Consider the following 21,896-nt stretch of genomic DNA (forward strand, 5'->3'; position numbering starts at 1 on the left):
ACTATTCACATTTAGTCTGGGTCTTCCTATGTCAATAGACAACAGAACAATTCCCCACAGACATACCAACAGGACAACCTGATCTCGACAATCCAGATGATTCTAGATTGCATCAGTTGACAAAATTCATTAAATGGCTGTAGACATCTCCATAAAGGAAAGGAGGTGAGACACAGGTACACAGAGGACAGAGGTGGGAACCAGGGTGGCATCTGGAGTAGCTGGAGAGTGGAAGACAAAGGAATGATCCTTCTTTGGTGCTCAGGAGGGAGGGCAGCCTGCTAACATCTCCATTTCAAGCTTCTAGTCGGTACCTTGGGAGCGTGTGTTTCTATCATTTCGTGCAGTCAGGACATGATAGCAGTCCTCAGAAACAAGTACAAGACTGAGGACAGACAAAACAATGAGCAGGGGTCAGACAGTGGAGGTTCTAGCTCCAGGAATTATGGAGGGTGGGGAGAGGACAGGGGAGGAGACTGGTGTTTGCTCCTAAAACACACGTGCCTGGGTGATGGTGGTGGAGGTGGGCAACAGGTTTCTTATGCCATTTCATTCAATCCTCGGGACCCCACTCCCCAAGAGACTCGCAGACAATCCTGTTTCATCAGTCACATGACAACGGTCTCAAAGTCATGTGACTTTGAGAACCCAGCTGACTCCCTACCAGGTTGGGCCACAGCAAAACAGGATTAACCGGATGTTTCCAGTCACTTCCTCCTGTGACACACTGCCAACCAGTGAGCCCGTGAGCCCTTTGGGACAAGGAATGCATTTTTAAGTTGGAGATGCCATGCAGCAACTGTAAGAAAGTCCACAGCGATGTCACAGCAACCCCAGACCCCGGTACTTAGTCTGCACTTAACTTGAGACAGTACCAATCAGGGTTAAGATGCCGTGAACTGTGGTCCTGGGAGCCAGTGATGACTGGGAATTCATCTTTGATTTGCATAGCTGCCTGTGTCCATCACAGACATGAAGGCCACATTGGATCTAAAGTTTTCTAAAAGCTTCTCTGCTACAAATGTTGTCATTAACTCACCTTCTGGCTATTCAGTTTAATTTTTCCAAAGGATGCCAAGATAACTGGGCAGCCAAGCTCAGAGCATATGCAACTAGCCCAACTGACTATAGTCGACTCTTTCACAGACTGAAGGATCCACCATCCCCACACAGCAACACGAGAGGATTGTATATCAGATGCTGTGGCTCTGTCAGAACACCTGGCTCTATACTTACAAGTACCCACCTCACCCTGCTGATGACAGCTTTTGTCCCAATGGCTATGAGGATCAGGGTTTGGGGACAGCTGGCACTGGCTATGCTGTGGTTGGCATCAGCGAGCTTTGTCCTGAATCATACGGCTGACGCTGGCTGAGCCCATTCACTAACCTCCCACCCCAATTCCCCATTTATAGGTGGTTTAGTCATCTATGAATTTTCCTTGGCCAGGATGTTTGTCTTTATTTAGCTTGCCACATCAGTGTAGCTGTCTTTTCCTTATCAATATTGCTTTTGACTCAGCCTCTCGAGCCTTTTACGTGGCTCTCCAGGAGAGATGAGGGGTAGAGGGATGTAGCTCAGTTGTGGAGTTTTTGCTTGCCACGTGGAAGGCTCTCAGTTTGATCCTGGTACAAACAAAACCTTTGAAAAATAAAATAAGAAATGAGGGAGCCAGGCCTCATGTGCTCCCCTCTCAGGCATTCGTTCCACTATCTACACACTCCCTGGACACCTGCTGCATCTGGTGGAGCACTAAGCCCTGTAAGTGACCATAGCACCACATATTACATAGCTATACCTCAGAGGAGTCAGGTGATTGACACTTCTCAGGCAACATCAGGTAGTGAGGTGTGTCAACATGTGTGTTCCAGAGTATGCGTGTGTGGTTTGGAAAGGAGCTATCCACCCCACCCCCAGGCTCGCATGTTTTGGGAGGTGGTAGAAACTTGGCTACAGGAAGTCGGTCCCTGGGGGTGCTCACTCCTTGCCTCTTCCTGTCTCTCCCTACTTTCTGTCTGGTCTGAGGTAAGCTGCTTTGCTCTGAGATACACTTTCTGCTGTGGGATTCAGCCTAACCTCTAGCCCACAGCAATGGAGCTAGCTGACAGTGGTCCAGAGCCTCTGAGACTTTGAGCCAAAATATATGCCTCTTCTTCCTTCTTTGGGACAGGGTCTCTCCATGTAGCCTTGGAAACCTTGGGGTTTGCTAAGTAGACCAGGCTGGCCTTGAACTCACAAATATCTGACTGCCTCTGCCTCCCAAGTGCTGGAATTAAAAGTGTGCTTTACCATGCTGGACTCTTTACTTCTTAACTATCTTATTACAATGATGAAAAGGTGATTTGTGTATGTGTGTGTGTGTGTGTCCATAGAAAGAAAGATATATAGGTAGGAATATAGATAGAAAGAAATATAGAAATATAGATAGATAGAAAGATAGATAGATAGATAGATAGATAGATAGATAGATAGATAGATACCGACTGACAGACATTTCAGCAGCTGTTGCTACAGTTTATGAATTTGCCAGGCTGGGCACCATCGTGGCTTCCCTCCCTGGTAGCTGCTTTGTGAGCCTGGCTGCTAGATGGTATCCTCAGAGAACACCCAATTAGACTGACCCATATTTTATGAATCACAGCTTGGTCCCTCAATGGTGCTCTTAGATTTTAATTCTCCCATTTCTTAGCTGCCAAGAACCATGAGAATCACAGGATGCCTTGCCTGGATTCTTTGTGCAGTCTAAGAGTTGGTTAATACTCGCTGTTTCCTGGATGGCCAGTCCAGGCAGCTCTGCCATTGGTGAGGACTGTGACGTGTCTGCTTGCTGTGAACAGCTAGGGTGCCAACAGTCACTGGCCTTGGGTGGTCAGAATCCCGGTCCCAGGGATAACAGCTTAATCTTACTAAATAAGAATGGCAGCTTGGGCTCCTTGGGTGATTGTGAGAAGTTAGGTTAACGTACAAAGCACAGTCTGTGGGCTCAGCCTGCCACAAAGCTCCCAACAGACCACCTGAGCATGGAAGCCCATTCCCAGGAATGCCAGTGCCAGTTCAGAGTAACACTGAGCACACAGGACAAGGGACAGGATGGTGGTCAGAGAGTGTCATGGGCCCCTACTAAAGGTTCCTGTTCAAGGAGCACACACACACACACACACACACTGCCAGGCTGTGAGAAGTAGCCTTGTCTTGCATCTTCTGTAGTGGGCTCCAGTCCCCCAAGCCCCAGCATAAATTTATAAACTTTTCTGTTTCTAACAGCTTTGTCCTCCAGTGAAAAGGGGACTCTGAGTCAGCGCCACCCCTCTACTCGCAGGAGACATGTTCAGAACAGACCTGCCTCTGGGAGAGGGGGCAGGATGGGGACCAGAAGTCAGGTGTGATGGTTAATACCATCAAATTGACAGGATCGAGAATCGCCTTGGAGACAAGCCTCTGGGCAGGTCTGTGATGGAATTCCTCGCTTAGGTTGATTGAAATGGGATGATCTACCCTAATGTGGATAGCATTACTCCATGGGTTCCAGTCCTGGGCTGAGTAAAAGGGAGAAAGCAATCTGAACCCTGGTACTCACCCTTCCTTGCTTCCTGACTGTGGACACGCCATGCCAGCTACTGTACTCCCCTGGCATCTTACCTTCCCAACACATGAACTATATATTTTCACACTGATCCAATTAAACTTTAGTTTGTTTTTGAGACAGGGTCTCTCTACACAGCCTGCTCTAAGATATGAGAAAAGGAGCAAAAACAATGGATTACAAGTCTTATTTCCATGTCTGAGCAGACTCAAGTCTGTGGCTGACCTAAGGTCCCTCCCATCTTCTTCCTCAGAACGACAACGACAAGGCTCATTCTTGCCTAGGTATGCTGTGCCTATCTGCTAATCCCATTGCAAGCCTTCAAGGTCACTATCACTTGTGTGTCTGTGTGTCTCTGCTTGACTGGAGATGCTCAAAATACCATGCCTTGCTCACCTTCCTAGTTCTATCTGGCCTGTCCCTTTATATCAGAGAAGCCCCTTTGCAGAGACAAGGTCCTGAACAGACACTCAAGCCACCACAGCCAAAGCAACAGCCATTCCAGGCATTTCTGGCTTCTTTGTTCCTCTCCTTGACAGGTGGCAGGCATGCACTGTCAAGCAGGCTGAGGCTTTGCTGGGTGGAGAGCCCCACCCTCCCTGGACATCCCTCCTCCCTCATCTGTGACCTCCTTCCATTCCTTCTCACCACCATCTAGAAAAGCCCCCTGCTCTCTCTTCTAGAAAAGCCCCCTGTCCTCCCTTCTAGAAAAGCACCCTATACATTTTTTTCTCTTTTTCTTTTGAAGTTCAAGAACAGTTTTGAGTTTAAAAGCAAAACCCTAGGGCGGTAAATTTAAGCCTCTCAAAGGTACTGGGAAAAGAAAGATGGAGAAAAAAAGGAGGGAAAGGCCATGTCACTTTAGTGACATCATCACAAGGCTCGCCATACCGTCCCACAGTGGGGAGGGGGCTTTGAAGAATGAGAGAGCCCTGGGCATCAGAAGAAGCAAACTGAGGCTCTGGCCAGCATCAGACAGACAGACAGACAGACAGGAAGAAGCAACTGGCAGAACTGACAAAGCCAGCTGACCCTCATAGCAGCTCAGAGCCACTGCTTCCTGAGACCTGTTATACATATTATACCTGTTATACCTGTTATACCTGTTGTTATACCTGTATACCTTCTTCCCACCCTTTTCATTTGAATCAGTTCTTTTTTTTCCCCCAAACTGCCCTGCCCTTAAACAGTGAACCTTAAAGGGTTCCAGAGCAAGCTAGCAAAGGAGACTCAATGGAGTATGAGTGTGTATGTGAGTTGTGTGTATAGTGTGTGAGTGTATGTGTGTGTCTCTGAGAGAGTGCACGAGTGTGAGTTGTATGTATGAGTGTGTAGTGTGAGTGTGTATGTGTGTCTGTGACTGTATGCGTATAAGTTGTGTGAGTGTGTAGTGGGTGTGTATATATATATATATATATATATTATGTATGTGTGTCTGTGACAGAATGTATGAGTAAGTGAGTTGTGTGTGTGAGTGTGTAGTATGTATGTTGTAGAATTTCCTGCTGAATATAGCCAGTGCATATCCACGTGGCGTCACTGATTTTTTGATGTACCAAATGATCCATGGGAAATTACAAAAATACCTAAAAGAAATGTTTTCTTTTTAAAAATTACATTTTGCTAATTTGTGTGGGGGGTTGTGTATGCTGTACATGTGTGGGGCGGTCAGAGGATGACATTCTAAAGTTGGTTCTCTCCTTCCACCATGTGGATCCAGGGGAGGGAACTCAGACTTGGCAGCAAACCCCTTTACCCGCTGAGCCCTCTTGGCAGTCCGTCTACTAAAACTGTGATATTATACTCTTTGGAAGACATTCTATGTTGTGAATATTCACCTTCTTAATTCTTTGAAAACCTGTTTTTAATTTTCTCCCTCCCTCCCTCCCTCCCTCCCTCCCTCCCTCCCTCCCTCCCTCCCTCCCTCCCTCCCTTCCTCCCTCCCTCCCTCTCCCTTCCTTTCTTCCTTTTGCAGACCTGTGGCCTTTGCACACACTATGCAAATGCTGTACCACTGAGCAGCATCCTGGCTGCTGAAAACAACACCTTTTTTAATGTCTGTAGCTCTGATTATTCATAATAGAAAGTTCTAGATTGATAAAGACAGGGAACTATGGAAATATATTCTTTCTTGGGACTTGGTACAAATATTGTCATGTCCTTGACAATGCTCACCCACGTACTCTCCCAAACTAGGTTTTAAGTGTACATATCTGGCAGGATCTGGGGATGTAGCTCAATTGGCAGAGGGCTTGCCTGGCATGCACGAAGCCCTGGGTTTAACCCCAGCACCCTGTGACCTGACTGCAGTGGTACAAGCCTGTAATGCTAGCATTTAAGAAGTGGAGGCAGAAGAAAAAGAAATTCAAGGTCACCCTTTGCCATTCAGAAGCACAGATGACAGTACCTTGGTGCAGTCTGCCTTGGATTCTTTGATTTTTAGTGATTTTGACTTTCACTCCTTTCATTTACTTAGTAGGCAATCATAGTGTTCTTTTAGAATTGTGTGTATGTATTTGTGTCTCTGTGTGTGTGCAGGTACCTACAGAAGCCAGAGGCATTAGATGCCTGGTACAGAGTCACAGGCAGTTGTGATCCATCTGATATGGGACCTCTGCAAGGGAAAGCAAGCTCCTATTCACTGAGCCACCTCTGCAGCCTCTTGTTCTTCTATATGAACAGCTTTGGGCATGCCCCCCCCCCCCATGGCTCATCATCACTGTTCACCAACACAAGCCATTTTTGTGTTTGGTCATCTTACACCCATCCTTTTGATTAAGACAGGGTCTCTCAATGGCCTGCAGCTTCATTAGGCCAGCTTGTCAGAGAGCATCCAGGGATCCACCTGCCTCTGCCTCCCATCGCACCGCTGCTGATATTATGGTCAGACTACCATGTCTGGCCTTTGACATTGGTTCTGGGTACCCAAACTCAGGTTCTCACAACTGAGAGGCAAGCATACTACCCAGTGAGCCTCTGTCCCAGCCCTCTGTCATTTAATATTAGAGCATAGTGCATTGGGAGTAGGTCCCAAATGCAGCTCAGGCACCATGAGTTCACAGGACAGATGCATCCTCACAAATGTCATTGAAATAGACTGATGGTATCCAGCTTATTTTTCCACCCCAAGATGAGGAACATTGGAAACATTTATGGTTTAAAGTTTGGGTTTTTTTTTTTTAATTGGTTTTGGTTTTTAAGATAGGTGTTACTGTATAGCCCAAGCTAGCCCAGACTATGTACCCATGGCCGACCTTGAACTGGAGATACTTCAGCCCCCTAAATGCTGGCATTACAGATTTACAGATCTGTGCTGGCACACGTGGCTCAATTTGAAGTTTTTATGGTATTTACGTTTAATTGTTTTGTTTTACTATAATAGAGATGTAGTGAGAGATCACAGTTTGTGTAAGTTCAATGCTTTCTATTTAAAGTGGAAGTTTAGTGTGTGTGTGTGTGTGTGTGTGTGTGTCTGTATTTTGATTGCATGTACATCTGTGATCAACACCCAGGCAGGTGGATGCCAGCACCTGTGCTCTGCATGTGTGCCTGATACCCCTGGAGGCCAGAGGCTGGTATTAGAGCCCCCAGGATCGTGGTTACTGATGGTTGTGCATGGCCAGGGTGCCAGGAACTGAACCCAGGTCCTCTGGAATGGGAAGCCCGTGCTCTTAACTGCTGAGCCTTTTTTTTTTTAATGGTCACTGGAAAATAAACACTAGCTCTTGTTAGAGCAGTGTAGTTCTACAGAAATAGGAGTTCCCCTTCGGGTAGCCGAGTCAGTGGGTAAAGGTGCTTGCTGCATAAGCCAGAAAACTTTTGTTGGCTCCCTGGATCCCATATGGAGGTGGAAGGAGAGAACCAACTCCGGAGTTGTCCTTTGACCTCCATCTACATTCAGCTCTCTCACACACACACACACATACACACACACACACACACCCAGTATGCACATACACACAATAATATATGTGTATATATATTATTTTGGAACTATGTAAAACAATGAAAGATATGAGTCTCCAGCAATCCTCCTGCCTCAGCCTTTTGAGTGCTAGGATTACAACCACAGCCACCACGCCCACTCGAAAGACTTTTTAATGAGGTGGCTTACATTCTCATTCACGGCACAAGTCCTTGGATGACTGTTTGACACAGACTACCCTATGAGCCTCTTCAGGCTCTCTGTGTCCCTGCTCTGTCTCTTTCCACAGAACAGTACAGTGTGTGTCAACCTACTGGGCCTTAGCCCTATCCATCATGGCTTTACCTGCTGAGCGCTTCTCTTTCTTCTCACCAGAAGATGAGGGAGAAGCACATAAACAGGCTGGAAGGATTTCTAAGAAAATGAGCAAAGGCTTTCCATGAAGGAAGACAGCTGTAACAGAGGGGGAAGACTATGGAAGGTTACCTGCTTGGGCTTGACCTTGGAAATTCTCATGATCTGTACAGAGCGATGTAAGGATCCAGGAGCCCTGCTCTGGCTTGTGTTCCCCTAAAGCCTCGTGTACGAGGCCTGGCTCTGGGTTCGGGAGCTGCCTTATGAGCAGGGAATGCTTTTCCTCTGGGAATAAGGAAGCTACTGGGTTGGGGGGGGGCTCAGCACCTCCTTCTCTCTTTGTCCATTCCCAATTGCTTCAGCCTCTCACTGTGAGCTGAGGGAGCAAGAGGCCCCCATCAGACGCGGCTCCCTCGTCTGAACCTCCTAGCTTCCGACACTCAAGCTGAACATGCATCTTTTCTTTACAAATGACCCAGTCTCTGTACTGCTATAGCAACAGAAAGTGGCTCCAGATGCTTGCATTTTATGCATAAGCCAATGTCACACAGCCAAGTAGTAGAGCAAAAAATCAACACCCAAGCAGGTGGATGCCAGCACAGGTGTGAATATCACTCTGTCATGTCCCTTTGGCTATACTGTGGGGAAAACATTACAAATGTCAGAAGAAATAATATTTAGAATATAAAAACTACTACTCCATCAAGAACATCAATATAGAAGCTTAACAGAAAAAGAGGCAGAGAGGTTGTATTACACGTTACATACACTTCAGTGGGTGAAATGTTTGTCTAGCATGTGCCCTGGGTTCCATCCCCTACAGCTGAGCCTGGCATGATGGGATGTGCCTGGAAATCTAGTACTCAGGAGGTAGAGGCAGGAGGATCAAAATCCAAGGCTGGGGCTGGAGAAATGGCTCAGCAGTTAAAAGCACATACAGCTCTTACAGAGGAGCTGGGTTTGGTTCCCAGCACACGAATGGCAGCTCACAACCACCCATAACCACGGTTCCACGGGATCTGATGGGCTCCAGGCATGCATGAGGTGCACAACACACACACAAGCAAAACATACACACACATAATATAATCAATTAAAAATAGGTAGAATGAAATTACTATTTTTTAAAAGAGGTCATTCTCCACTAACTAGTGAGTTTGAAGCCAGCCTGGGCTACATGAAACCCTATCTAGAAGAGGAAGGAGAAGGAGGAGAAGAAGAAGAAAGAAGGAGAAGCAGAAGCAGAAGCAGAAGCAGAAGCAGAAGAAGAAGAAGAAGAAGAAGAAGAAGGAGAAGAAGAAGAAGAAGGAGAAGAAGAAGAAGAAGGAGAAGAAGAAGAAGGAGAAGAAGAAGAAGAAGAAGAGGAAGAAGAAGAAGAAGAAGAAGAAGAAGAAGAAGAAGAAGAAGAAGAAGAAGAGGAAGAGGAAGAGGAGGAGAAGGGGGAAGAAGAGGAAGGAGGAGGAAGAAGATAAAAGGAAGAAAGACAAAAATAAGATACTCAAGCAATACACACTGTTTATCATTGGATCAAAGAACATGTGAAGGTTTGGTACTGGAAGTGGAGATGTGTGTGATCACAGCCTCTCTCACAGTTGGTAGCAGGGTGAAATTCCAGTATTTTTACCCCAACCCTTAGGACCAGAAGAGTTTCTGATTTCAGAGTTTCATTTTTGGGTTTGGGAGTATTTGCATAAAAATGATGAGCAATGTTGGAAGTGAGACTTGGTTTAACTGTGGAACTCATTTATGTTTATATGCGTTTTATGCATACAGCTTAAAAAGTAATTTAAATTTAATTAATTTGTGTGCATCTGCCATGTGTGCTTGCATGTGTGTATGTGCGCGAGTGCGTGTGTGTGTGTGTGTGTGTATGTGTGTGTGGGCGTGCACGCGCTCACACAGAGGACAGAAGAATGTGTTAATCCCACAGAGCTGGAGTTGCAAACTATTTTGAGCTGATTGTTATGGGTGCTGGGAGCCAAACCCCAGTTTTTCAGGAGAGCAGAGGGTGCTCTTAACTGCTGAGCCATGTGTCCAGCCCCCTAAAAGTGACTTCACATAAAATGTTCCCAACAGTTTTACATGTGAAAGAGTTTGCTGGTATAGGGGTTGTCCACTTGTGGCATCGTGTCTATGCTCAAACATTTCTGATTGTAGAGCATTTTAGATTCAGGGTTTTCAGACTGGGGCTGACAGCCCACACTGCCCTTTGAACACCCTGTGTTGGGATCTGATGTGATACACTTTTTCACTGTTTTTAGGTGTTCATGGTCTTACAAGGGGACAAGGATATACTGAAGACATGACTGAGTTACATGGAGCCTGATCTGCCCCATGCAAGCCCTGCACGGTGTCCACAGAGCCCCCTGGACGGCCAGTGAGCAATGTTGAAGTGAGACCTCACTATGGTCTCTTGCATTCTTCCATCCTATTTAAGCCACTTGTTAACGCAATGCAGTTGTATCCCTTTAATGCTCTTTGTTTGTTTTTGTTTGTTTGTTTGCTTGTTTGCTTGTTTTTCCGAGACAGGGTTTCTCTGTGTAGCCCTGGCTGTCCTGGAACTCACTTTGTAGCCCAGGCTGGCCTTGAACCCAGAAATCTGCCTGCCTCTGCCTCCTGAGTGCTGGGATTAAAGGCATGCGCCACCACGCCTGCCCCTTTAATGCTTTTAAAAAGTAGGCAGGTGCCAGTGCTGAGCGAATGGGCCATTTTGAGGCAGAGTTTCCATGTGCAGCCTGGAAGTCTGCCTTCCAGCTGGGCAGGGATCCCTTTGCTCTCATGCCCAGCAGAGCAGGGGATGTTTTCATAAAAATTCAGCTGCAAGCTGCGAGGGGCCCGAGGAAGGAAGGCGTTTGTATTGTCTGCTTTTGAAAAAATAATAAAAGCGTGTTAGTGGGCTACTTACGGAATTTAAAAACACTTAGAAATAAGTGGTACCTAAACCCACCTGAAAGGCCTTTGACAATCTTTTCTATGTCTGATAACATGGTGGCTTGGTTTTCTAACCTACTAGAAAGTCCCCCATTGCTCATTCACCTTTATAACGGGGTGTGTGTGAGCTCAGCCACCATATTTATCTATTATTATTATTATTATTATTAATTATCATTATCATTTGCTTCTTGTTTCTGTTTTAGTTTTTAAGGCAGGCTGTCTTGTAGCCCAGGCTGGCCTCTAACTGCCTAATAAGTATGTGAGGATGACTCTGAAATAAAAATCTTCCTGCCTCTGGCCACGAATGTGCTGGGATGACAGGTGTGTGCCATATGCCCAGTCCTGCTTCTTTGCCATTTGTCACCTTCCTGTGTGGTACATAAAGGACAGGCTCCTCTGTGTTTAGCTCCATTTATGCTGGAAAAGGTTTTTTTACTGTGTTTCAAAGCTTTAAATATGTGAACTGACCTCACAGTTTCATTTAACGACAACAACCACCCAGACAAAGTCTTGATGAGCTCCCATGCTAAGTAGCTTGTCAATATTTAAGTATATTTCTACTTGATTCTGCCAGAATCAAGGACACACAGGTGAACCCTAGGCGATCCCTCAAACTACTCCCTTCCTCAGTAATGGAGCATGTATTGAATTGGATGACACAGACAGGAACTAGGCTCTGTTCAGGTCATTAGCCCTTGTAGCCTTGTGTTTTGATGCTCTTTCATCTATGAAGTTCACGCACGAGCCAGTTACAGTAATAATAATAATAATAATAATAATAATAATAATAATAATAATAATCCCTCTTTCTCTCTGTCCATTAACCACGGTTTCTACTACTGACCATCCTCTCCTCTCTACCACACGTTCCTGAGACTCACAAGATCAAGACCCTTGCTCAGCAGAGCATCTCCAGCAGGCTGGAGAGATGACTCAGCAGTTAAGAGCGTGCACTGTTCTTTCAGGGGTCCTGAGTTCAATTCCCAGCAACCACATCTGAATTGGGATCTGATGTCCTCTTCTCATGTGTCTGAAGGGTGTACTCATATAACAAACAAACAAACAAACAAATGATCCTTGCTACACGTTTCTATTACTGACAACTTTCCGCTGATTATTTTCTTCTGCTCATAACCAACCATTGTACTGCCCACTGCCTCTACCTCCCTGACCTCAGGGAGAGTGGCCTGGACCTTCACACAAGGATCTCTTGGAGCCTCAACCCTCCAGAATCCACATGGCCCTTCAATGTGGAAAGAAACACAACTGACTGTCACTTACAGAACACTGGAGTTATTTCACAGTCACTGGTTCTGTGCCACCTAGTGCTTCAATGTCACCGTAACCCCACCAAGATGGTCACCCCACCAAACAAAACATCTAACATTCCTCGAGGGGCACTGAATCAGCCCAGAAAGTGGCTGGGTGGTCTGTGACCTGTGAAATGTTTCCTTCCCTGTCTGTGTTAGAGAGTCAGGTTCGGTTCAGCCCTGAACTGCTCTGGTGAGCCAGGACTTCAGCCCCTCAGTGGGTCCCTCAGATTCCCTGCACCTCCAGCCTGGGGCCCTACATTACCTCCTGCAGCTTGATCTCCTCGGGCTGGAGAATGTCCAGCACACCGCTGCTCTGGATCTCAGGAAGGTCTTGCCAGAGGTTGAACCTGGAGTGGGGGTTGCTGAGCAGGCAGATCTGAGGCAGAGCTCTCCTCTCAGGAGGGCTGGCCAGCTCCTCCTCCTCCTCTCCCTCCTCCTCCTCCTCTCCAGCGTCTTCCCCAACTTGGGACCCATCAGAGTTGCCTTGGATTTCTGCATCCTGCTGCCTCCGAGTTTCGATTTCTTGGAGAGTCGATTTGTCTCTATACTCTTGATACAGGAGCCCTGAAATCAAAGTGTTATCACAAAGACAAGAGCAGGATGTCAGATGGAGGTCCTTGAGAAGCCCACCTCCCCCCCCCCACACACACACACAAAGAAAGCCAGCATGTACCAGGTTGCACCAGCAGGCTCCAGCCCTGCAAAAGAGACCAACCATAGCTTTCATTTCTGGGGGAGATCAGCATGTGTGAGTTTCTTTTGACAAGTAAAGAAATCCCTGAGTAGATTAAAAATTACGTTCTCACATGCACACAATGGGGAAAAAAGAATATAGACTGTGATGTGTTAATAGGCATGCATGAAAAATTGATGAAAATATCCCAATTATGTTCTAATATCCCACGAGGGTCCTTTCCCCACGTTTAAATGATTCAGTATTAAAACTTAAGCTTGTGCATCCCTTAGTGGGGAGTGGCTCTGAATTTTCATGTTGAATCAGTGTCTCATCAATGAGCCCAAAGGAAACTGTTGCCTCTGACACTCACACTTGAGGGCGCCATTCCTGACCAATCACACTTAAACACAAATGTGACCCAAATCTCTGAGGGAGACTAGGGGTGTCGATGAATCAGTGTAAAGACAGCATCTCATGGGAAAGAAGAGAAAATAAACATTTGGGATGTTCTGGCTGCAGAGCAGAGGGACAGTCTATCCGCATGGGCTGGTGGGGACAGGGGCACGTGACACTGCCTGCTGAGCGGCTGGTAGAGGGGGGTTATTCCAAAAATCTTATAGGTCATGCTGTAGAGACAGAACTCTGCCCTGGGGACCTGTGCAGACCCCATATAGGCATACTGATACATCTGCATGCCTGGTAGGGAGAATAGGGGCCATGGCAGTTCCCAGGACTACAAGGGCATCAATTAAGTGGGGGCAGGGCAGAGCAGAGGCCCTAACTCATGGCATGGTTACAGGGTAGAAGACAAGCCCTGGCAGCTGGCTGGCGCTGGATCAATATTCAAGTAACCAGCTTGGAAAGTGGTCTGAAGGCACCATTGGTAGAAGCAAGGAACAGAAGGCTGGGGTGACAAAGAGATGTAAGTTTACTTGGGGTGATAGGGGAGCCCCAATCGGCAGCTGGGCACACTGGCATGGAGCTTTACCCAGGCATAAGGTTAAGTGGGATCCTTGCAAAGTTCTCACTGTGGAGGCAGCATGGACGTGGGGCACCATTCGTTCTCTGCGCAGCTTGGAAGGACGCAAACAGCAGAAAGGGGGGGAAGAGAAACTGACCACCGTGGGAATCCTGACAGCGGCTGGAGAAATTGCAGTCGCTGGCGGGAGCCTCACAAATCCATCCCGCTGATTACATCATTTGCTTCCGGCACTCGGTGACTCTGTGACTGTACTTCATGAAGCCTTTACAGCAAGGCAGGACAGCCCCAACTTCAGGGGATTCAGATCTGGTGTTTTTAATAGTTGTACTAGTTGCAGAATGCAACATGTAGCTCACCAGCTGAAGGGATGCTAATGAGCATTAGAATTGGAGCCAAACTCCACCCAAAGCTGATGTGCTCCAAGGATAGTCCAATGTCAACACAGAAACCAGTTCAACAAACACACATGCCTGTCTGTGTATGTTGAAGTACACATGTGTGTGCATGTGCATGTGTGTGTGCTTGCATGTGGAGGGCACATGTCACTCTTCAAGTCCTGGACACCTTGGGTTTTTTTCTTTTTTTTTTTTCTTTTCAGACAGGATTCCATATTGGCTTAGGGCTCACCAAATAGGTTAGGCTAGCTGGCCAGTGAACCCCAGGGGTACTCTTGTATCTGGATTACAGACATGTGCTGCCATGCCTAGCTTTCAGTGGGTTCTAGGGGTTAAACCCAAGTCCTCACTCTTGTGTGGCCAGCATTTTGCCACCTCCTTGGCCCTCCAAGCTAATTATCATCCAGTCATCGTTCTGACGATATTTGCTGGAGCTTCTGCACGGTGACTTAGCAGAGCGGGTACTTAGTCATGGTTGAACACCTTTTAAAAATCACCATTTCTAAGCTTCCTGGAAGTGTCTAACTTAGCATGTTTTAAAGGCTCAGAAAAACACATGGCACAGCCAGCAAACTGCAGGCAAATACTACCCAAGACTTCTCGGTGGCACATGTGCTGGAAGGAGACAAAAATACCAGCACTGTGGGTAGCTGTGTTGGAAATGGTATTTCTGAAAGTGCTGCACAGTGGACGCCGCCTCTTCCCTGTCCCTTCCCACCCCTGCCTTCCACTGGGGAGGAGAGGGCTGGGCTGGACACTATGTGCTCAGGGAAGTAGGCAGGGTCCGATGGAGGCTCTCACCAGCGGTGGTGGGCTCAATACCTGCATTCGGTGCCATTGAGAGACAGAGATCTGAATGCTCCCCCTCCCATCCCCAATTCCTATGAGGGGATCTAAAGCCCATGTGACAGTATTAGGAGGGAAGGCCTTTGGGGAATTGGGTTTCTTGGATGAGATTCATCAGAGGCTGGAGGGCTCTTCATTGTTCTGCCTGCCACGTGGGACTCTTTCATGATCCATGAAGCAGAGAGAGCGGCTCTCACTAGACACAGATCCACCGGGATTATTGGCTGGCAGCAGAACTCTGAGGGGAACTATCTAACTGTTTATACATTACCAGTATTAAGATTGGGGTGTAACATTTCCCCCTAAAGGCTCATGTGCTCTTTGGGTTGGTCTCCATGCCAAATGGTGGAGAGGGGCCTCAGAGAAGGTAATTAACAAACACAGGCCTCTCCTCTTGAACATTCCATCAGAGCTTTAGATCAAGAAGAGATTGTTCTAAAATCAATTGTCTGGCCCTGGACCTCTCTAGCTTCCCTCTCATGGTGTCTCGTCTTTGATACCATTTCCTGTGTGTGGCATGGACCTCACTAGGGCTAACAGAAATGGATGGTCCGCTCTTACACCTAAAAGTGTGAGCTAAATAACCTCTTTGACAGCAGGTATTTTGTCACAATACATAATATACCAAGATATCCAATGCAAGGTATGGATTAATATACCAGCCAAGGAGACAGAAAGAGAGGATAAGGCCGACCCAGAACAGATCTAAGGGTTTCTTTAGAAAGAGAGAGAGAGAGAGAGAGAGAGAGAGAGAGAGAGAGAGAGAGAGAGAGAGGGAGGAACCTAGGGAGGGAGGGAGGGAGGGAGGGAGGGAGGGAGGGAGGGAGGGAGGAAGGAAGGAAGGAAGGAAGGAAGGAAGGAAGGAAGGAAGGAAGGAAGGAAGGGAGGGAGGGAGGGAGGAAGGAAGGAAGGAAGGAAGGAAGGAAGGGAGGGAGGGAGGGAGGGCTGGAGAGATGGCTCAGTGATTAAGAGCACTGACTGCTCTTCCAGAGGTCCTGAGTTCAATTCCCAGCAACCACATGGTGGCTCACAACCATCTGTAATGTGATCTTCTGGTGTGTCTGAAGACAGCAAAAGTGTACTCACATACAAAAAAAAAAATCTTTAACAAAAAGAAAAGAAAGGAATCTGTAGTTAGTTGAATAATAGTGACCCCCATAGGCTCATCTATTTGAATGCTTGGTTACCAATTGGTCGAAAGGATTAGGAGGTGTGGTCTTTATTGGAGAAAGTGTGTCGCTGGGGGTGGGTTCTGACATCTCAAAAGCCCATGCCAGGCTCAGTATCTCTCCCTGCCTGCATGTGGATCAGGATGTAGCTCTCTGCTACTTCTTCAGCTCCTGCCTGCCTACCTGCTGCCATGCTCCCCGCCATGACGATAATGGACTCACTTCTGAACTTCTGAACCGGTAATGAAGCTCCAATTAAATGTTTTCTTTTCTAAGGGTTGCCATGGTCATTGTGTCTCTTCCCAGCCATAGAACACTAAGACAGTAGCTATCTCCAGTAGACACATGAAGACAAACTATCCTTCCTGCTATTACAGACCTTGGCTTGAAGATGTGGTGCCCGGGGCTACAACAGATACCTTGTAACACAAAAGCCAAAGAAGGGAGGGAATGAAGAAAATGTAGCTGGGTGACTGTGTAGGGGGAAGAACCAACTCTTGAACTTTCTACCTCTTGAGTATTAGCCGGGATGAATCACTCTCATTGCAGAAGACCGGTTGTTTCTGCATACTGTTACTTCCAGCCAAATACTCAACACTCGCCATGTTAGAACATTCAAAGGACACCAGATGTACTCCAGCTCCTGCCCTCCTGGGGTTACCATGATGAAAATGGTCTAACCATTTTTTCATAATCTTTCATTTTTATTTGTCTTAAATTCTAATTTTCATATAAATAGATTTATCTTGTGCCACTACTGTCCTCAAGGTACAAGGTCTCATGGTTGTGTGCCAACAATAAGCACACCTTCCCGTGGATGTTAACGTTCCCTGTCTAAGCTCCTGCTCATGGGATATGAAGGCAGAGCAGAGAGGCTTTGTTCTCTCTCTTACTGAAATGATCCTTACTGGGTCGGCCTTGTTCTGTTAGAAGGGGAGTTCCCAGCTCCTCCAGCTAAAGCGCCCTCTACCCAGCCATTCTGCATCTATCTTCCTGAAGAGAAAGCAGTTTCCTTTAAATCTTCCAAGCCTACTTGTAAAGGGCAAGCTTCTCAGTTATTATTTAACAAGCAATTTCTACATGCCAAGCACCACGTTAGGTGCCAGAGACAACGACGACACACTTACATCCCCAGCATCCTCAGCCTGACCGCTAGAGAACCCACAGAGACAGAAACCAGAGTGGGTTCAGTTTACCCTCAGGCAGCGATGGATCTCCCAGCCTCCAGCTCTCTCCTCCCGGGGCCAGGGTAGGAAGCTCCCAGCTCAAAAGAGTAGCCTCCCTAAGAAGTCTCCCTACAGTTGGGCCTGCTCCACTGCAATTCTGGAGACACTGTGTCCCTTACAGGGTTTGGTAGTGGGAGATAATCATCAAGCATCATATTTTTTAAATGTAAAATTTGTATTTAAAAGAATAGATTGCTGATGGCTTTGACAACATCCCAGAATATTTTCAAAGCAGCTAGCATCTTTCCTGGATTAACAAGAACCGGTCACAGGTGACCCTGGGGATAACAGGAGGAACAGTTTGATGTCAGGAGCAGTTTAGAAGTGCAAATGCTTCACCACTTGGGATGCCTCAAACCTCCAACAGCTCAGAACTTTCTCCCAGCTCTGGAGGACCCAAGTGTTGTTCCCTAGGGCCATCCTGGGCAGCCTTTTGGAAAGAATCTTCTGGGTGGGGGTGGGGGTGGGGGAGGGGAGACGCAGAACGCACTCGGGCCTCTTGTGCTTTCACTCATGCGTTCAGGGCCAGCCTGGCTCTACCCAGAGCTCCCCAGTACAGCTTTAATTCCTTGGTTACCTTCCAGGTCCTCCTAGGACCTCTCTGTTGAGGTCAAGGAAGGCTTCATTCTCTCTCTCCAGCTACTCTGTTCTGGAAACAACGTTTTCTGCAGGAAAGGGCTGGACCAAGAGTGTTCTCCAAGAGACATCAAGATCAATACCCACTGCTAAAGCCCAGCATAGAGTCTCAAGCTCATAACCCTGGAACTCAAGTTCTCAGGCAGGAGGCCTGCAGGAGGTCCAGGCTAGCCAGGGTTGCAGTGTGAGACTCAGTCTCGCAAATACACCACAATCCCGGCTAAATTAGCTCAGTGGTGCAGCACTAATAAAACTCGTCAGTTCTGCCTAGGAAACCATTAGAACTAGTCATGTCAAAAGCCGCATGCCAGTCAGCCCAGCAACCAGGGTCCCCTGGAAGCCACCAGGCTCTCATGGCCCAAACGAGTCGCTGCCTGCCCTGGACCCACCTATTTGTTCAATGAGGTTTCTCCAGGAGTCGGCGGGAATGGGATGGATCATCTGCAGGGCCTCGGTGAGCGTGGTGGGGCTGTCGGTGAGGGCTGGGCACTCCTCGGGTGTGGTTCCATTTCCAGGGGTGGAGGATGACTCGCTGCAAGAGAAGGAAGAGAGCGACGGCTGTTTATTTTTAAGCAACGACACACCTTGGCTAGATCGCAAGAGGCGACTGTCGGTCAGCACAAGCGGCTGCTGGCTTGAGGGTACTGCCCCTAAGAGCTTCCAAGCCAAGGGGGGGTCACAGTGGCCGCCACGTGTCCGGACCGGGCGAGCCCGACAAACCCTTTTTGTCACCATACCAGGGCGCGATGGGGTGATTCACTCCCACACCAGTCCGCCCAAACCTTCATGTTTTTCGAGCTCGCGGACAGGCGTCGGAAAGTTGGCGTACCCCAGCCGCTGCACAGCGCGGAAGGCCGCTCTAACGGGTCCTGCCAGCCCGCTGCCACCCGACTCCCTTAGCCGTCCCGTGCCCCCTGGCCCCACTCGGGGCTCTGTCCTCCAGTTCCAGAGACTGGGAACGCAGAGAAGGGCGAAGGGCGGGACGCGCACACTCTGGGCGTCCAGGGACAAGGTGCAGGAGGCCACCCCACGCTGGGACTGGGTGCTAGTGACCTGGAACAGGACGCACGGCTCTCCCAGGGGGAAGGTCCGTCGGGTTAGAGTTAGTGGGGGGCAGCAGGAGCCCGGGGGCCGAGGACCCGGATAGGCCGCAGGGGTCCGAGAACATCGCCCAGGGAGCGAGTGGGCGGGAGTACGTGGGGACAGTGCGCGGGGGCCGGGATGCAGCGGGTCCTCACCTGCCGGGCAGGTGTCCCGCCGCCGAGTCGCGCGTGTCGCTCTCCGAGGTGGAGCTGTCGTGGTCCACGGCGCAGGCGGCGCTGAAGGCTGCAGCCAGCAGCTCCATGGGGACCAGCGACGGGGTAGGCTCAGGGGCTGGTGGGGGGCCGCGCGGGGGGCCCAGGGCCCAGCCGGGGGCAACGCGCGGGCTCTGAGTGAGGTCGCAGCGCGCGCGGCTCAAGCCGGAGCTGCCGCCGCCGCCGCTGTAGAGCGCTCCCGCGGACGAGCGCGCGCCTGGAGGCTCCCGGGGTTGCCACGGCAACGGGGGAGGCGGGCGGGGCGCGCGCGGCGGGGGCGAGGCCGGCGGCGGCGAGGTGGGGGCGCTGGGGCCGGGTGCACCCGGACCAGGGGGCGGTGACTCCCCACATGGACCGGAGCCCCGCAGCGCCTGCCTCCCCCGCGGCCGCTGGGTGCCAGGAGACGCGGGGACAGAGGGGACAGAGGGGACAGAGCTGCCTCAGCCTATCTCCCCCTCTTGCCAGTGGGTCGTTTTTCATAGCTCCGCCCGGGGTTTCTGGAAGGTGAGGGAGAGGCGACCTTCTGTCCCATCCCTTGCCCATTACAGTTCAGTCTCCTAGATCATGCTTTGGGAATGTTTGCCCTCTAATCCCAGTTGGAGAGAAAACAGTTATTTCTCCTGCACTCTTGCTCTTGACTCTCAGGTGTGTGTGTGGGGGGGGGGGGGACCCTCCCCCCCATCCAGTTCAGACGTCTTTCCTGAGTGGGTCTTTCTGCTGGACCAAATCTTTCCCAGCGACCCCCAAACGCTGCCAGGAGGGAGTTAAGGAGAAGTTTCCAGAAACTGCCTTAGGATTTTCCTACCCACAAGTAGATCTGCACCCTACTGTTTGTTAGCTAGTACAGCGCTCAGATAAACGAGATGATATGCGAGAGAAATATCTCAAGTCAAGAGCCGCTGTGGCCAGTTCTGTAGGTACCTGGGGGTGAGGGTGGGACACAGTGTTCCCCAGCATGGCCCCCTCCACACGCCACCTGTGGGCATTGGTTATAAGGAACCTGTTCCTGGGGGTTTGAGGCAGCTGTGATTATTGGTTTTTCTGGTGTATGAGTATTTTGCCTGCATGTATGTATGTGACCAATGTGTTTGCCTGGTACCCTTCAAAAATCAGAAAAGGGCGTTGGATCTCTGGAACCAGAATTATGGAATTACTGGAGTTACATGGTTGTGAGCCGCCATGTGTGTGCTGGCAACTGAACCTGGGTCCTCTGCTAGAGCAACATGTGCTCTTAACACCTGAGCTGCTGCTCCAGCCTCAAGGGTTGCTTGTTCTTGGATGAGTAGGTGGGAGGCATAGCTGGGACTCAAGAGAAACAGTGATGGTTTTGGGAAGGGAGGGTTGTTTTATTTGGAAGGGGCAATGGTTAGTTTAATTGCCATATGACACAGCCTAGCAACCACAGAAGAGAGTCTGAAGGAGGGCTTGTCTACATCAGTCATGTCTGTGGGGAATTGTCTTGACTAGGTTAATTGAGGTGGGAAAACCCAGTCTACCTTTGACTGTGCCATTCCCATGAACGGTGTTAGACAGAAAACCAAACCAACCCAAACCTGAGCTAAGTGGTGTAAGCACGCATGTGTTCCTATCTCTGTTCTTGATTGTGGATGTGTTGTGACTGGCTGCTTCAAGTCCCTGCCTTGACTTGAGCTAAAATAAACCCTTTCTCTCCTAAATTACTTTTGGTCTGGGTGTTCTGTCACAGCGACAGATAAGAAAGCAAAGCAAGAGGGAATCTGTCATCCCCAGGTTGCAGGAGCTGACATAATCCTCCATCTCTCCCTGACTCAATGTGAGGAGAGGATTAGAGATGGCAGAGAGCCCTCTGAATCTGGACATTGAAACTCACCCCTGCTTTCCTGAGGCACAGTTCTCTCACGGCCTTATGGGAGTTGAAATACAAGCCCCCCACCCCCTGGGTCTTTTTCCCAAGCCCTGCACCTGCCTTTGTGATTCCTCCTGGGTGTGACTCCACTCAACGCCTTCCCTTTACAACTCTGCTCCATAGCCGTCCTCATCAGTACCACCCCCGGCTCTGCTCTGGCTGCCATGAGGACCTATCAGGGAGGGGTAGTCTTCTGCACAACTGGAGCCTACCTTAGTACCGTCTGAGGTGTGGCTGGGCGAGCTCTGGAATGGCAGACTCCTGATTCCTCATTGCCTTCTGGCAGAAAGGGAGGGACGGTGTTCTTTAGGATTTTCTAATCTCATTTGTGAGGAATTCACCCTCATGTTGTAGAGGCTTCCCAAAGACCCCATGTCCTAATAGTGTCATATGGGAGGGGCACTCATGTCCTAATAGTGTCATATTGGGGAGGGGGTACTTGTTTCAACCTGTGAATTTGGGGAATATAAGCATTCAACCCATAATATTCTCCCATTGGAGCTCCCCCCCGCATCCTAAATTTATTTCTGGACACTCAGACTACATTTCATAATCCAAACAACACAGTAGTTAACCATTCCCAGCATCAACCTTAACGTGTTATCTACATCAAGTATCGTGGGGAGCATAATTCAGTGGTGTAGTGCAAGACCCTGAGTTGGATGCCTGTTCCTGGG

At 48.8% G+C, this 21,896-nt stretch overlaps 1 protein-coding gene across 2 annotated transcripts in view; it reads right to left on the reverse strand.

Annotated features, from left to right (window-relative positions):
• Ngef (neuronal guanine nucleotide exchange factor) overlaps nt 1-21,896 on the reverse strand; it is a 96,794-nt gene that overhangs the window by 14,229 nt on the left and 60,669 nt on the right. Inside the window, exons 1-3 of one of the 2 annotated variants that reach the window (XM_021174309.3) lie at nt 19,278-19,521; nt 18,429-18,571; nt 12,372-12,673 (exon numbers count right to left, since the gene is read on the reverse strand). In XM_021174309.3, the coding sequence (XP_021029968.1) occupies nt 12,372-12,673; nt 18,429-18,571; nt 19,278-19,384 (552 nt within the window). In that variant the 5' untranslated portion in view covers nt 19,385-19,521. Of the gene's footprint in view, nt 1-12,371; nt 12,674-18,428; nt 18,572-19,277; nt 19,522-21,896 lie in introns of those variants that run through there. The other variant, XM_021174300.3, reaches the window with a different exon arrangement.

Source organism: Mus caroli, unplaced genomic scaffold, assembly GCF_978045245.1.
Source record: "Mus caroli unplaced genomic scaffold, Mus_caroli_1 scaffold_1, whole genome shotgun sequence".
In the NCBI taxonomy this organism is placed as follows: domain Eukaryota; kingdom Metazoa; phylum Chordata; class Mammalia; order Rodentia; family Muridae; genus Mus; species Mus caroli.